Source organism: Adelges cooleyi, unplaced genomic scaffold, assembly GCF_023614345.1.
Source record: "Adelges cooleyi isolate 19-005CV unplaced genomic scaffold, UGA_ACOO_1.1 ACOO_flye_CR_arks_rails_tigmint_CR_PRNA_1, whole genome shotgun sequence".
NCBI classification, from domain to species: domain Eukaryota; kingdom Metazoa; phylum Arthropoda; class Insecta; order Hemiptera; family Adelgidae; genus Adelges; species Adelges cooleyi.
In genome coordinates, this window is record NW_026095751.1 from 4,695,955 (window position 1) to 4,711,082 (window position 15,128).

Here is a 15,128-nt window from a genome sequence, read left to right on the forward strand (position 1 = left end):
TAGTAACTAGATAACAAACTTCATTAATCAAAAATTAAACGAAACGAAAAAAAATGTTTCATTTAATTTGTAGTGTAATCGCACCGGCAGCCTTAAGAGTTTAGCAGGTGGGATAAAAACGATAATGAAATATTGATATTTTTGGTATCGACATGCAATAATCATAGATATAATATGATATATCGATATCACTATAGCCTATGGAATTAACTGTTAACTGCAGCTTAAATGTATTTACTATTTACGTTTAATATTCCGTAAACGGCGATGATAAAATATTTGATACATTTTTTAAGAATTACTAATGAAACTTTTGAAATTAAATATCCAATCGAATTTTTCGGTTATTTATGAATATATTAATTTTTTCTTATTTGATTCCTTTCTTATTTTTAGTTTGAACAGTAGCATTAAGCTAACTTGCAGTATTAAAACTCTTCAGTTATTTTTAAAAAATACATTTTTTCCCTCAACCATTTACAAAATTAAACATATATTACCAATTTTTTTTTTAATAACATCAAGTAATATGACTATAAATAAATAACACTGTTAAATAATTAATTTTGTTAATTTCATATATAACACCAATTAATTTAGTTATTTAAAAACAGATTCAGAAAATGTGTCAAATTAAAAAAAAAAACATTTATAAAAAAAAATATGAACTTAAAAGTGAACTCCCTTACATTGTTAACAAAACATTAAAAAATGAGGAATATAAAATGTTTTGAACAAAATATGTAAAATTTTACATACAATTTCTAAGTACAAATATTATACTATTAATAACAACGTTGATAAATTTTTTTCTTAATTTGTACATGGTATAAAACAAATATGTTGACAACAAAATTAATTATAGAAGAAAAATATATAAATCTATATTAAATAATGAAAGTTTATACATACAATACAATGATAATTAATGAACATATTTTGCATGAAAACAATTTTTTAAATTATAATATACAATTTATTATGAAAACATTTAAGCTTTAACTTTTTTATTATTTTTTTTTGAACCCTGTTTTTTTCTTTTTCTCTTTTTATTATTCTCGCTATCGCTAGAAGATGAATTTGATGTAATTGACGTACTTCTTTTCTTCTTTTTAATATTTTTGTATACTTTAACTATTTTTTTTTTATGACGTCTTTTGTGATTACGATCAGAGTTAGAACTAGAATCTCGATTCTTCACCACTTTAACTAGTTTGCCTTTTTTATCATAATACTTGATTACTTTAGTATCACAACTAGAACTAGACGATGAGGTTGAACTTGAACTACTACTGGATGATGAACTAGATGAATCTGAACTAGAAGATGATGACGTAGAAACAGTACTTGAACTACGTGACCTTCTCTTTTTTTTTATTCCATTTTTAGATGCCTTTTTTTCATCCGATTTGGTTGATATTTCTTTATTAGATAATTCATTTTCAACAGTTTTTTTTCTTTCTTGTATTTTAATTGGTTTTCTATTTGATAGTGGCGTTACTTCTTTATTTAGTTTTTGTTTGGATAATCCATTTTCGTTATCATATGACTTACGCTTTGAACCATCGTTTGATCTAGAATATTTTTCGTTACTTGGCGATATGTGCCTTTTAATATTTTTATCGTCTTTTCTGGTATTTCTATCACGTTTTTCAATTTTTCTATTTCGTTCATCTTTATCATTTCTTCTACCGTTGTCGTATTTTTCATATCTTTTATCCTTTTCTTCTCTATCCCTTTTCTTTTCTCTCTCTTCCCTACTGTGTCGTTCGCTTTTCTTATCTCTGTCATCTCTTTCGTTTTTCTTCTCTCTATCGTTCCTATCATTCTTCTTTATGATTTCTTCCTTAGAATGCCTTCTATCGTTTGTATTTCTATCAACTCTTTGATGACTATCACTTTTTTCACACCTTTTATTTCTATCTTCATAATCATTATCTCGATGCTTGTATTTTTGTTCATCTTTTTTAAATCTTTCAGATTGATAATCAGATTTTTTGTCTCTGTTGTCATGTTTAGCTCTATCATTGTTTTTATTTTTATTTCTATTTTTCGAATATTTGTCACTTATGTTTTTACCTTCGTCTTCTTTATCCATATACTTTATTCGTCCTTTACCCAAATATTTAATTTTTGATACACTCTGACTGAAATCAACATGAATACGTCGATCGTCTATCAACACATTATCCATTTTTAAATAAGCGTCCTCACATGATTTCTGGTTGTCAAATTCAACAAAAGCATATTGCAAAGAGTTGCCAGATTTTTTGTCTCTTATAACTTCACAACTAAAATACAAATAAACTGAGCTTAAAATAAAATAACATTATACAATTGATAAGTTTAGGTTACCTTATAATTTTCCCAAATCTACTAAATATGATTTGTAAGTCATCGTCACTAGTGACTGGATTTAGCTTACAAACAAATAATACATTTTCAGGTGGAGCTATTTCAGCTGAAGGTAAATCTCCAACGATTTCTAGTATAGTGGCACGAGCTAACGCTTCTTTTTTTTCTCTTCTTTCTTCCAATTCAGCTATATCCACATCTTCTGTTATGTCTTCATCGGCTCCAATTCTATCACTCTACAATAAACAAAAGTATGTAATTTACAGTGCTACCATACAACCAACCAAATTCTATAATGTAATAATAAATTTACCTGCAGGACTTCTAAAGGTGGTTTTGGAGAACCATCGGGAATAATCAAACCATTGGGGTCGCTGTACGGATCATCTAAGATAATAGTATGCGTTATTCTGAAATATCAACATACGTAAAATAAAATATAATTCGACAAAGATATCAACAAGATTTTGCCAAAATTAAGTGAATTTTATCCTTAAATTAACAGAAATAATATTGAACTAAATGTTTAATAATTATAAAGAAATGATTTTTTATTGACGAATAATGCACTTTTTTTATAGAATCAATACCAAGTTTTAGTTATGTCAAATTTCATCAAAAAAAGCTAGATTAGTTTTATAAACTTAATTGGGTAAATACATTTTTCAACTTTAACTTCCTGTCACTATGAATAATGGTGAGATGGAGTCAAAATGAGGAAGAGAATTTGACAAAATTTAGAAGCGAGACTAATTTTTTGAAAGGGGCAACCCAATTTTTTTTTTTACAAATTTCTACATGTTATGACCATTTTTTACAAGTTTTAGTGTTCATGGTTCAAAACCCAATATACAGCTTTTAAAAATAATAAAAAAAGGAAATCTGAATTAAATAAAAAAGTGACTCAGACAGTTGAAGGTAGTTAAATTTTGGTCCGAGAATATTTGTCAACTTGATTCAGCCATTACCACATAGTTATAAGAAGGTAAAGTAAAAAAAAGTGCAACATCTTTAGATGTTTTCTTAATATTTAAGGGTGAAGATGTGAGCATTTTAAAATTTAACTTAATATTATCTTTTAAATTAAATAATTGTATTCAATTTTTTTTATAATTTATACATTATTCAAACATGTTTTTACCCAGGACTGGCACCTACATTACATAAACTGTAATAATAGATATTTTATCCATAGTTTTGAAATACCAACCTTATATCTTGGTATGGTCGATGACTGTTATCACAAATGGTCTCATTTAATTTGAGTAAAATGTCATGGCCTTCGGATATTGTTCCAAAAACAATGTGTTCATCTAATGAACAGGTTGTATCTTCTCCTAAAGTTATAAAAAACTGGGAACCGACTCTAAAAATAAGTAAATAAATAAATAATCTAAGTATTTAATATTACACGGTTACAAACTTGATTACATACAAGTTATCTCCGCAGTGTACCATTGAAACAAGACCAGGTCGATCATGTTTTATTTTTGGTTTTCTTTCCCCTTGATAGTATCTTGCGTCTTTACCAGAAATGATTCTAAATACAATTAATTAGGTAGTATTTAAGTTAAAAGAATAACATAAAACATAAAAATATAATGATTTATCTATACCCATAAACTGATTCTCCCCCACTTCCAGTACCAGACGGATCGCCCGTCTGTGCAACAAAGTTTGCTTCAATGTGATGGAACAAGCAAAAATTGTAGTACTTAATTTTGCATAATTTCAAAAAGTTTTTGCATGCTAAAACAAAAATTCATCATACTACTTAAGTATAAATAATTATAATTTAAACAATAAAAAAGATTTTTTTTTAAAACAATAAAATTGTTAAGGTTTTTGCTATAAACCTTGTTTATGGAAAATTTTAGATCATTAGGTAATAATTGTAGGTTATCAAATGAATTGTTCAAGTAGATGAAATCTTAAAAATTAACTGGTCATAGGTTAATTTATAGCCACTGTTTAAAAATGCACTCTAGATGCAATATTTATAAGACTGAACAACATATCATCAAACATATTTACCAACAATGTGAAATTATGAAAATGAAAACATTCAACCTCCAAGACAATTTTAAAACCTCTGAAACTAAATGTCTAAACGGTTACAATATTAAGCAAATGGTTAGCTTAAATTTGTATTATCAAACATTGTTAATGATTGTCACAAGTAAATTTTCTAAATTATTTCTAGTGTATACCCGGTTTTAAACAAAAAACGGTAGACCAGGCTACTGCAATGACCATTACAGGCTTTAGTTACCAGACAACCAAACTGGCTACATGGGAAGAAAACAAATATAACTCTATAACAAAAAATTAAAGGGTAAGAGCCCAGAGGATACAAGTGAAATTATTTCAAGAAATAGGTACTGGCTTATGAAATCTTTTTTTTATCTGTATTGGTTTAACAATTTGTAAAAAATATATTAAATAAAACTGATGAGCCTCCCCTTTACTTGCACACACACAAATATATATAAATAATAATATACTTTAAAATATAATAATTGTTTTGCTCTCCTGCTTATTATTTAACACAATTAACCAGTATAATTTTGATTCTCACATATTGGTTTAGACTATCATTATGATGTTGTTTTGAAATAGTGGATTGAATACTCACAGTGAGGTCTTGTTTCTGTGAACAGATCAATTGTCAAGTCTCCTATAGTAGTTTCGAGAACTACCGACATAATTCAATGTTCGTGTGGATTTGCTTGAAATAAACGGCCGACTGGTCTAAATCCCAAGGGCAAAACAAACACAATCGGGATGAAACATTGGGACAAACACGATCGTAAAACTAAATAGTAAGCACCAAGAAATTTTTTTCAGAGGAAGAAGTCAAAAACGTATCGTGTCGCACGAACGTGATAAACTGAATTGCCAAGTGCCAACTGCCAACAAGGGAAAGCCAAGGTAATAGCGGTAACCGCCGTTTGGTAACCGTTCGACAGCTCTGCGCGCGTGGTGCAGCTTTCGGCTCATTTACCTAGAATAGGCCTTCAGCCTTCTATATTCTATAACAAAATAAATAGAAAGGATATCAGCAACTCGTAATAACTACAAAATGTCTGCCGGTTTGTTCGGCCAGCTGTGTATTTCTTTCTAGAAAACATCGGCTACCATATTGTAAAAATTGATGACTCGTCTAGTCGTTGATATAATATATTTTTATTTGTAAGAGGCCACCGATTGGCGATTACAGATCCGCCACAGATTAGATAAACCTAAAGTAAAGTTCATTCTTAATTATGGATCCGCCAACACATCGTCATATTATGGATACCGCCAAACCATAGACTATAGAGTAATATCTTTGATTATTATTATTTATAATCAATTTATCAATGGTAATATATTATATTTTACTCCGTTTTATGCGCCAAACAAACCGTGCTCGTGGCGATTCGCGTTATCAAATTTAACCAATAGGTATAGACACAGAATAACCAGAAGGGAAGCCTAGGCCGGGACGGATGTGTTCGACATTTTGTTTTCACGAATTTAGTACATTACCACCGACTAAATTACAATGCTGTTTCCTGGGTCAGTGTGACAATCTATATATATTGGAGAACTACAATTTTCGAATAATATAGTCTATAGCTCCCTGCTGCAAAAGCAATAACCCATGTAATTTTTTTAAAGTTTTCCTTCTGGTTATTCTGTGCTCAAATTGCGGCCATGTTTATGTTGTGTGGAATCCTTATCAGTTTACGGTTATCACAACAATAGCGGATCATTATTGATAATATATTTAAATTTTTATTTTCCATTGATTTCACTCAGATTTAGTCGGTACCACGATTGCTTAGGCGCTGGTACTCGATCCTGTTAGATTCAATGATTATAAAAAATTTAATTAATTATTAATCTCAAGCTAACACTAGCAGGTGTTGGTTTATTACAATTTATACCTTATAAAAAATACCAGTAATTTTCATCTAGATCAATGGCCGAAATCGTCGAACCCAAAGAGCAGCTAGCGGCCACCATCGTCCGTCATTATGACAACGGAGAAAACGATCTATCAGCCCGAAACGAATCTCGTATATTGTACTTAAGAAATTTTAACAATTGGGTCAAATCGACACTTATAAGTAAGTTAACTTGCAATAATCTATTTTCTCAAATTTCAATTGCATTTTATTTTTTTTTAAATAAATTTATAGAAGAGACCGCATCTATATTTAATGAGGATTTACACGGTGGTAAATTGAACGTGCTAGACTTGGCCTGCGGCAAAGGTGGAGACTTGAATAAGTGGAGAAATACGAGCTGCATGGAAAATCTTGTGGCTGTAGATATATCGCCAGGTTCGATAGCTAATTGTCAATCTCGATACGAAGATATGAAAAAAAGAAATAGATATATTTTCAAAGCCAAATTTATCGTAGCCGATTGTACAAGAGTAACCATTCACTTTATTTACGTTAAATTATCCATTTCAAAATTATATTTCAAGAATGCATAAAGTTGATGTCGTACTACGTTTTAACTATATATCTGTAATAATAATTTTTTTTTCAGGTGCCTATAAATAAAGCTTTTATTAATCCCAGAGCGAGATTGCATTTGGTTAGTTGCCAATTCGCATTTCACTATTGTTTTGAAAGTTTTCAGCAAACTCGATGTATGTTGAATAATGTATCTTCCAACCTATGTAAAGGAGGTTATTTTATAGGAACAATACCTGATGCAAACGAAATTGTGTAAGTGACGTTATATTATTTACCATGTAGTATATATATATTTAGTATTTGTGTAAATACTTAAATTAAAAAAAAGTTCATTTAAATAAGTTTGTACTTTCCAAAAGGAAAAATTACTATAATTTAATTTTTTAAGAAATATTACTGTTACGGTCGATTCACACATATCAGTGCCGTGACAGGCACGTGGTCCCGCCGACAAAATCCAAAATATTCTTCCAGGATTTAAAGGGGCCGTGACAGTGCAAACAGTGCCTTCGCCAACACCGTACTGTGATCATCACATTAATTCCCGACAATATTTTTTCAATTTCACGACCGCGTGTCGGTAGGGTTTTCAGCTATTGCGTGTTGTGCTAACTGTGAATAGAAAAACTCCATTTATTTTCTAGCTCTTTCTATTCTCAGTTGGTCGTTGGAGATAGTGATTTAAAAATATGAATTACGAAGTTTCTGACATTCTAAAATATTCCAAAAACTTTGTTCCATCATCTGTTAATTCTTTATATAATGTAGAAAATTCCCCTTCTGAAGACCTATTTGTCCATGCCTTATGAACCCACATCCGTTTTTTACCACATTTTCTTCCTCTTCTTCGTTCAAAACTTTAGCAATCATCAGTAGTTCATTTTCCGAAAACATTTTGGCCACGACCTCCAGACCTAATGACGGATGAAACACTGACCATTGTGAATAGAAATCACGGCTGGCGGAATCTCGGAACGGTCACGTCACTGATATGTGTGAATTGACCTTTATTATTTAAAAAATATGTACATATGTATTTTTAATCTAGTATATTTAAATACTATATAGCATACCTTTAATTTTTTTTTTATTAATAAGTTTATATTTAATGTATTCATTTATGTAGGAGGCGTTTAAAAGAAAATGGAGGCAAAAAATTTGGTAACAGTGTCTACAATATCGAATTTGAGTGCGATACTGACAAACTTCCATTATTCGGAGCTAAATATAATTTTCATTTGGAAGGCGTTGTTGACTGTCCCGAGTTTTTGGTTCACTTTCCTTTATTAGAAGAGTTGGCAAAAAGCTATGGATTAGAATTAAAAATGAAAATGAAATTTTCAGAATACTTTGAGAAATATTACTCTAAGGATCTCAACTTTTTAAATCGTATTACAGCACTAGAGGTAAAAACTTAAACTAAACAGTAGATTACTGCCCATAAAATCGATTGAATAACAAATAAACCAACTTTTTAGTTATATCCACCGCGTGAAGGAAATAACGTTATGGGAATGACAGAGGACTATGTAAAAGCAGAACAGTTTTTAAAAGCAAATGACACCAGAAGTATAGGGACACTTACTCAATCGGAATGGGAAGTTGCAAGTACGAATACAATAGTTGCAGTGGTGTAGTTGTAAGAGTATACCGCAAATAATGTGATATGTAATCTGTATTATATTTTTATAATTTGTGAATATACGCTTAAGATTACACCACTTAATATTTGTTAATTTGACATTAGTCATTTTTTAAATTTACTTATTATATAAACATTTATTTTCAGCTCTCTACATGGTATTCAGATTTGAAAAAACACACGACCAACAGGATGACTGATCATATAATAGTGAACTATTTTATTATTGTAGATACATTTTTTAAAATTTATAGTCCAATTGATTATTATTTTATACTTAATACTTATCAATTTGTGTTTTTTATTTTAGTTTTAATCCTCTTGACCTTTGATTTTCTATCTGGATTTGGTTTGACTTTTTTCATATTTAATGCAAAATATCTCAACGGCTGTTTACAGTCTTTGGTTTCACGTTTGACCACTTCTCCCATATCCTCTGTTGGGTTTGTATCTATACAGAGCAAGTCTTTAGAGAGGAATTCACCCTTGCCTCGATCGATCTGCATTTCTTGACATGTTTTTCCAATAAGTATAAATGATGGATCACTTAGTTCTTGTTGGCTAGAAATTGTTCTCGGTACAAAAGCTCGACCCACTCTTGGTTTTTTCAATAGGTAATCATCCACATTAATGTGAATCTTGGATCGTTTCTTTACAGTTTTCTGTTCTTTATTAATTATTTTATTTGGATAAGGGTGTTTGAATTGCTTCGAAAACTCTATAATAATTTGAGAGAGTCGCTGAAGAGGATTATCTTTTAATTGTATAACATCAGTCTTGAAATATAAAATAAATTAGTAACGAAACATATTTTTTTTAGCAACCTCGGTATTTTAATACATTTTTAACCATTATTACCTTAAGTCCTAATGCTGAAGACGGAAAACCAATTATACGGTTTGTCACCAGACGCATGTCCGGGAGGATAACACACGGTACTTTCTTAGTTGCGGCCATTATAATTAAATAATTTGCTATCACACTGTTAGCTACGTCTGCGGCCACTACACAACAAGCTAATTGATCTTTTTCAATCGATCTGCTGATTTCATTAATTCCCATTTTGAGAATTAACCTGTTATTCAATTTAAAAACAATAATTACATTTATAGAAATCATATTAAATAATTTTAAATGTGTTCAAATTTACCTTTGTGCCTTTAGATTCGGACTTAAAACCTTGTGTTTTTTTGAGAGCTCTTTAATTTTTTCTTTTCGAATCAACAAAGGTAAATTTTTTAATGTAGACCAATTTACTTTGAGTTTTCCGTTTTCTTTTAAGATTGTTCTGTAAATATATACCAATAATTATACACTGTATAAAATAAAAATTCGGTCGTTCGCAATAAATAGATAAATTATAAATCATATTAGTGTAACATAAAATATTTTACTATTTCATACATAACATAGTAAGCAACCTACAGTTTTAGATCAAAGGATTTTCTCACAAAAAAATTAGTTTTAATTGCCCCAGCACAAAATTAATAATAATTCAATAATGTGTTAAAACAATTTTTTTACAAATATTTTATGGACAAAATTTAGACAGGATTCCATGTCTTAAAATATTAATCAAAAAATATTGTTAAATCATAATGAAAATGTTTTCAATACTTGTAATATGAAACCAAAACAGACCTCTTGTTGGCATTGATGATTTTAAGAAAATGACAAAACATTAATTAAGTATGATAGCTTAGTCATCTTTTTAGCTACGAATGTGTAACAGATCACAGCATTAACTTAGTTTTGGAAATGTTGCATCAAATGTATATTATTTTAAACGAGGTATAAATAGACTGATATACCTTGTTTTAAAAAATATTAAAAAGCTTTAATAACAAAATTTCAAACATTATAGTTGCAATTCTGTTAATAACTTTATAAATTTTATTTATACGTAATTATTGCCATTTACTTCTCCATTTCGTTGACTAATGTTTTTGAATTGTCTGAATCTAAAAGTGGCCTGTAAAATATACATATATGAAAACTATATAACTATTAAGTACAAATCTCTAGATTTACCAAAACTTCTCGTATGGATCTGCAATAATGAACCTTGGTCTTTCGTTTTTTTTTATTATACCCTTTTGCTTCAATTTATCCTCTCTTAATGTAGTCATTATAGTCACAATTTAACAAAATATTTAGTTGAAACAATTATTTTTTTTTAGTAGAAGTAACTGAGTTTTTTTTTAAACATTGAAAAGTAAGAATTTACAGTTCGTTACGTACTACAAAATTTGAAACTCGTAAGCCGTATGTACTATGTAGTATGTTTAATGATAAAAGATAAAGTTATGTTATCGTGGTATGATAACAGATTACCAAATAAATAGGTATGTCAGTGCTATCTGTGTTATCAATTTTTACTTAGTGGTAGTCAGTTTAAATTTGTAAGAAATCTGAATTCTAAAATACACAGGCACACAGCTACCCTTAAAAATGGAGTGACGTTTACCAAAATGCATTAATTCAATTAATATCCACTTTAACTACACAAAAAATTGATGTTAAACTGCATAGTTGAACATAATTTTATTTGAATTATTTTTAACATGTGAAAAGTTAATGAAGTGCAACTTACCGTTTTTTCAATTAAACATTAAAACTATGTCATATATATATATATATATTATATTGTATAAATTTATACAATATATACATTTTATATTAGTAGAAATATATATTTTCTCAAATCCTTGTGGTTCCTGGTAATAAATAATTTATAACAGCAATTTCTTTGTGATTTTTTTAAAGGTTTCAAAATTAAAACTGGTTAAATACTTTTTTCTTGAGTAAATATTTTCTAGTTGCCATAGAGTATGCCGCTATGCCGCTGTTTCAGGTCATAGGACTGATATGCAGCATAATATTTATGTCTCGTTATTGGGTCCCAACATACGTTAAGACTCATCTCATTATCATAAGACCGTCCAATAAATAGGACTTAATATTCATTATCTGCCTTAAAATTTGCTTACACCAGATCAAGGCTGGTAATGTGTTATGAATTCAAACTGTAACTATTTATTAATTTTTAGAATTTAATATATTAATTATAATACTAAAAATACAATTTTAAGCACATTGTAGCATTCACAATATTTTTTATCAATATGCAATACTCCTACCATCCACAGATTCATATAGACGTGTTTAATATAATGTTATTTTATCACTTTCAGTTATAATGACTTCTAGAAACCTGTACTCTTCCCAATCCCAATATGCTTTGTCCTTGCTATGCCAGAGTCAGGGTCCACTGTAGTTACATTTTTTTTTTTTATAATAATTGTGAGGTTTTTTTAAAGTATTCTATTGAACATAATAGATATTTCAGTAAAGTTTAGTAAATAATAAAAAATAATTAAAAAATTAGAAAATTTACTTTGTAAAAATTATCAACTTTAAAAAAAACAAACATTTAATTAGCAATAATTTTTAATATTAAAAATTTACAGAACATATAAAATCTGAAACTATACATAAAATACTTAACTTCGGTTGTATCTATTTCCCCACCCTCTTCGGTGGTCATCTTTGTATTCATCGCGTGCATTTAGGCGCTGTCTTTCATTTTCTTCTTCAGCTTCGGTTATTATATCTTTTTTTTCTTCTTCCTCTATCTCTGAAGTTTCGGCTGTTTGTTGTAAGCATTTAGTATTTTCTGCTGTCGGTAAGTGCCACCTATTACAAAAAAATGTACATTAATTATTTTTTACCAAAATCATTATTCGATTATCATTACTACTACTCACACTCCATCATTAAACCTCTTCTGGCAGAATTCTTCTACTGTCATAGTAGGTAAACTTGGATAACCGGCACCAAATACTTTTTTCTGCAATTCATTTTTAGTAATAATAATCGGCATCAGCGGTTTACTTTTTATTTTTAACCCTTTAGCTTGGTCTGGGTTGTCTTTGTTCTCATGTTTAAGTTTGAAGTACAATATTCTCATTTCAGCTTGAAGCGAATCAATTTCTTCTAGAGCTTTACCAATGTTATACTTAAGTAAAGAAGTTACATATTTTCTTTTTATTTCTTCGTCGACATTGTTGGATTCATTCTGTTCCTTCAGCAGTTGTAACTGAGACTCCATTAGTTTTTGTTCTTTGTAGCTTTTAATTTTTTCTGCTCTTCTACGAGCCATAAGTGAAAAGTCCATTGCTGACTGAGTAGTCGTCTCTTCGGATTCGCTGTACTCAGAAGGTAACGTGAGATCTGATATACCGTAATCTTTACACCTATAACAAACACTGTTGTAGTAATGTGAATACATAACAATAATTTAATGGTTTGCATTTTCTAGTAAATGCAGTGGCGTAGCGAACCTATGTGCGATGGTGGGATCGCACCTCCCTCTACTGAAATTATGAAAATTAAAAATAAATTGTTTCTATTATTATTACGAAATACCATGTTTTATAAGAATGAAAGTAAATTTTTTTTATTTTACACCAAAAAATAAAAATTAATACAGTTAAATGTGTCGTTCTGCGTTCATTGTAAAAGTGAATTACCTCCTTGTAATTGAATTTTGAAATAACGAGCTTTTTGTAAATTAGTGTGTAGGAAAAACAATACAAGTATTCATTCAGCGTTTTCTATTTTTTAATTTATTGGAGTTGCTTATCTTTTATAATGAAAGATATGACTAAATGTGACCCCATTAAGCAAAAATATGAATATTTTAAAAGCTTGGGAGTTATACCACTTTTACAATGAACTACTCAAATTTGGTCTGTATATGAGTAAAGTATAAAATGCAACTAAATATCACTCCGAGATGTGCTGATGGGGGTTTTATAAATGTATGTATATATAAGTTGTAGCACCTGAAATGAGCGACAATATTTACTGCACTGTAGGGAGTGTTTTGATAAGATTGATTGTCGTATGTTATAAAAATGTATTTTTATTGTTATTAGGCTACACAATATGCTCCCTTACTATTAGACTAGTAAGTACGGACCCGTTTCAAACACAAACGCAGAAAAATAAGAAAAGAGAAACAATATGGATTTGAAACAATTGACAACAAACCAGATAATAAAAAATGTTTTGTACGCCAATAGACTGGAGTAGATTAGAGCGTAGCAACATACTTGGAAAATATTACCAAGATAGACCACAGTATGCTCAGACTAGGAAAGATAGAGTAAATTTCATAGAAACCGCAAAGGAAAGCAAAATATAAACTACTAAAATGTTTACCGTTGTAAATAATCTCTGAAATAAACTTCTGCTGTTTTCACAACATCTAATCGATTTCCATTGTTTGTAAGTTTTAAGGCTAGAGATCCCAACATAAATGGTAATAACATGTATTTAATATCTGAAGTCGGTACTTCATCTATAGTTTCGTTATTGCTGTACAGTCCAGCAGCGGACACAAGTTGTGTAGCATACTCCAACATTTTCATGCATTTTATTATTTTATACTAAAAAAAACGTAATTGTAATAATTAATATCTTATGTATGTGTTGGTATACACTTATTGTTAACTTAAAATAACAAACTTGAACTCCGGATTCCTTGGCTGGTTCTGTAGAATCACAAATGCTTTCGTACGATGTTAAACCTTGATCAAAACATTCTGACAATGTTAAATTTTGAAATTCAACCGATGCTGCCATTACTTCAAAATGTTGTGTACAGACTATAGTCTGTTGTATATAATTGTATTTATATTTTCCGTTATTACTTATTACTTTTATAGTAAGTAAAGTAAAATATTTAATTTGCGATTTTTTAATTTTGTTATTATATGGGATTTTCCGTTATCACTATAATTCGTTATCTGCAAATACTATATACAGGATGACCAAATAAATAGGTATGCGGCGACTTGTGTTATCAATCATTTAAAGTATGGAAGCCGGTATTCTCTCGTAAAAAATACATAGCTGCCCGAAAAAACCCACAGCCATTTATTGTTTATCACCAGTTGCTAACATACCTATTAATTTGTTCATGCCCCATCTCATTTACAGTAGTCAGTATTTGTTATGAGCCAAATATAAGCAATATAATTAAAGTTACAGCCTTCAGTAAAACTAAATAATGAAAAAAAAATGTTTTTAATAATTAATTCAAATTTAATTTCAATTTTCAGAATCCAGAATTTTCCTAATCGTATTTTCATTATTATTAAGAGGACATTATTCAGTAATTATCCAATTTTCTAGCGTTAATTCATACCTATACAGAATGCGTTTTACTCGCTCCGTGATGATTTTAGAGAAAAACTACTTGTAACGAAAACGAAAGTTGACAAGATTTTGGAGACAATGCCATAACTTTTTTTTTTAAACCTAATATTTAACATTCAGTAAAAACAACTAGTTTTTACTTTTTTTTAAATAACAAACTTCTTTGTACGTTATTATTTTCAAACTCGGATATGATATTGTCTCCGACATATTGTTATCTTTCGATTTTATATTAAGTGTTTTTGCTCTAAATTCACTATAGGGCGAGTATAACGCATTCTGCGGTGATATGTTTAAATAACATTTGTTTTTTAATCACTGTCAAGAATGCTGTGATATGTTACCAAAAAAGAGTTCTAATTACTGAACTAATAAAATATTTACACACCACAGTTTAACCTTCAAATTAATTTTTTACAAAAAAATGCCTA

General features: G+C 29.3%; 4 protein-coding genes across 6 annotated transcripts; 1 reads left to right on the forward strand and 3 right to left on the reverse strand.

Annotated features, from left to right (window-relative positions):
* Positions 1 to 976: 976 nt before the first annotated feature.
* LOC126836373 (peptidyl-prolyl cis-trans isomerase sig-7) lies at positions 977 to 5,643 on the reverse strand. Its single transcript, XM_050569673.1, has 7 exons — positions 4,991 to 5,643; positions 3,972 to 4,104; positions 3,791 to 3,895; positions 3,566 to 3,721; positions 2,669 to 2,765; positions 2,356 to 2,591; positions 977 to 2,291 (listed from the first exon to the last, which is right to left on the reverse strand). The coding sequence occupies exons 1-7, from the start codon at positions 5,058 to 5,060 to the stop codon at positions 992 to 994; spliced, it is 2,097 nt and encodes a 698-aa protein (XP_050425630.1). The 5' UTR covers positions 5,061 to 5,643; the 3' UTR covers positions 977 to 991.
* Positions 5,644 to 6,137: 494 nt separating this feature from the next.
* Positions 6,138 to 8,763, forward strand: LOC126836374 (mRNA cap guanine-N7 methyltransferase). Its single transcript, XM_050569689.1, has 6 exons — positions 6,138 to 6,470; positions 6,543 to 6,781; positions 6,901 to 7,082; positions 7,957 to 8,236; positions 8,309 to 8,438; positions 8,620 to 8,763. Exons 1-6 carry the CDS (start codon positions 6,323 to 6,325, stop codon positions 8,670 to 8,672), a joined length of 1,032 nt encoding a protein of 343 aa, XP_050425646.1. The 5' UTR covers positions 6,138 to 6,322; the 3' UTR covers positions 8,673 to 8,763.
* Positions 8,678 to 10,954, reverse strand: LOC126836375 (uncharacterized). Of its 3 annotated transcripts, XM_050569704.1 has the most exons (5): positions 10,504 to 10,954; positions 10,394 to 10,444; positions 9,623 to 9,760; positions 9,331 to 9,547; positions 8,678 to 9,248 (listed from the first exon to the last, which is right to left on the reverse strand). In XM_050569704.1, exons 1-5 carry the CDS (start codon positions 10,599 to 10,601, stop codon positions 8,760 to 8,762), a joined length of 993 nt encoding a protein of 330 aa, XP_050425661.1. In that variant the 5' UTR covers positions 10,602 to 10,954; the 3' UTR covers positions 8,678 to 8,759. The 3 variants fall into 3 exon arrangements, with proteins under 3 accessions (XP_050425661.1, XP_050425671.1, XP_050425678.1); XM_050569714.1 differs by lacking the exons at positions 10,394 to 10,444; positions 10,504 to 10,954 and adding an exon at positions 10,090 to 10,345; XM_050569721.1 differs by lacking the exons at positions 10,394 to 10,444; positions 10,504 to 10,954 and adding an exon at positions 10,114 to 10,344.
* Positions 10,955 to 11,904: 950 nt separating this feature from the next.
* Positions 11,905 to 14,272, reverse strand: LOC126833060 (immunoglobulin-binding protein 1). Its single transcript, XM_050564188.1, has 4 exons — positions 14,005 to 14,272; positions 13,699 to 13,925; positions 12,240 to 12,728; positions 11,905 to 12,168 (listed from the first exon to the last, which is right to left on the reverse strand). Exons 1-4 carry the CDS (start codon positions 14,119 to 14,121, stop codon positions 11,976 to 11,978), a joined length of 1,026 nt encoding a protein of 341 aa, XP_050420145.1. The 5' UTR covers positions 14,122 to 14,272; the 3' UTR covers positions 11,905 to 11,975.
* Positions 14,273 to 15,128: the final 856 nt, after the last annotated feature.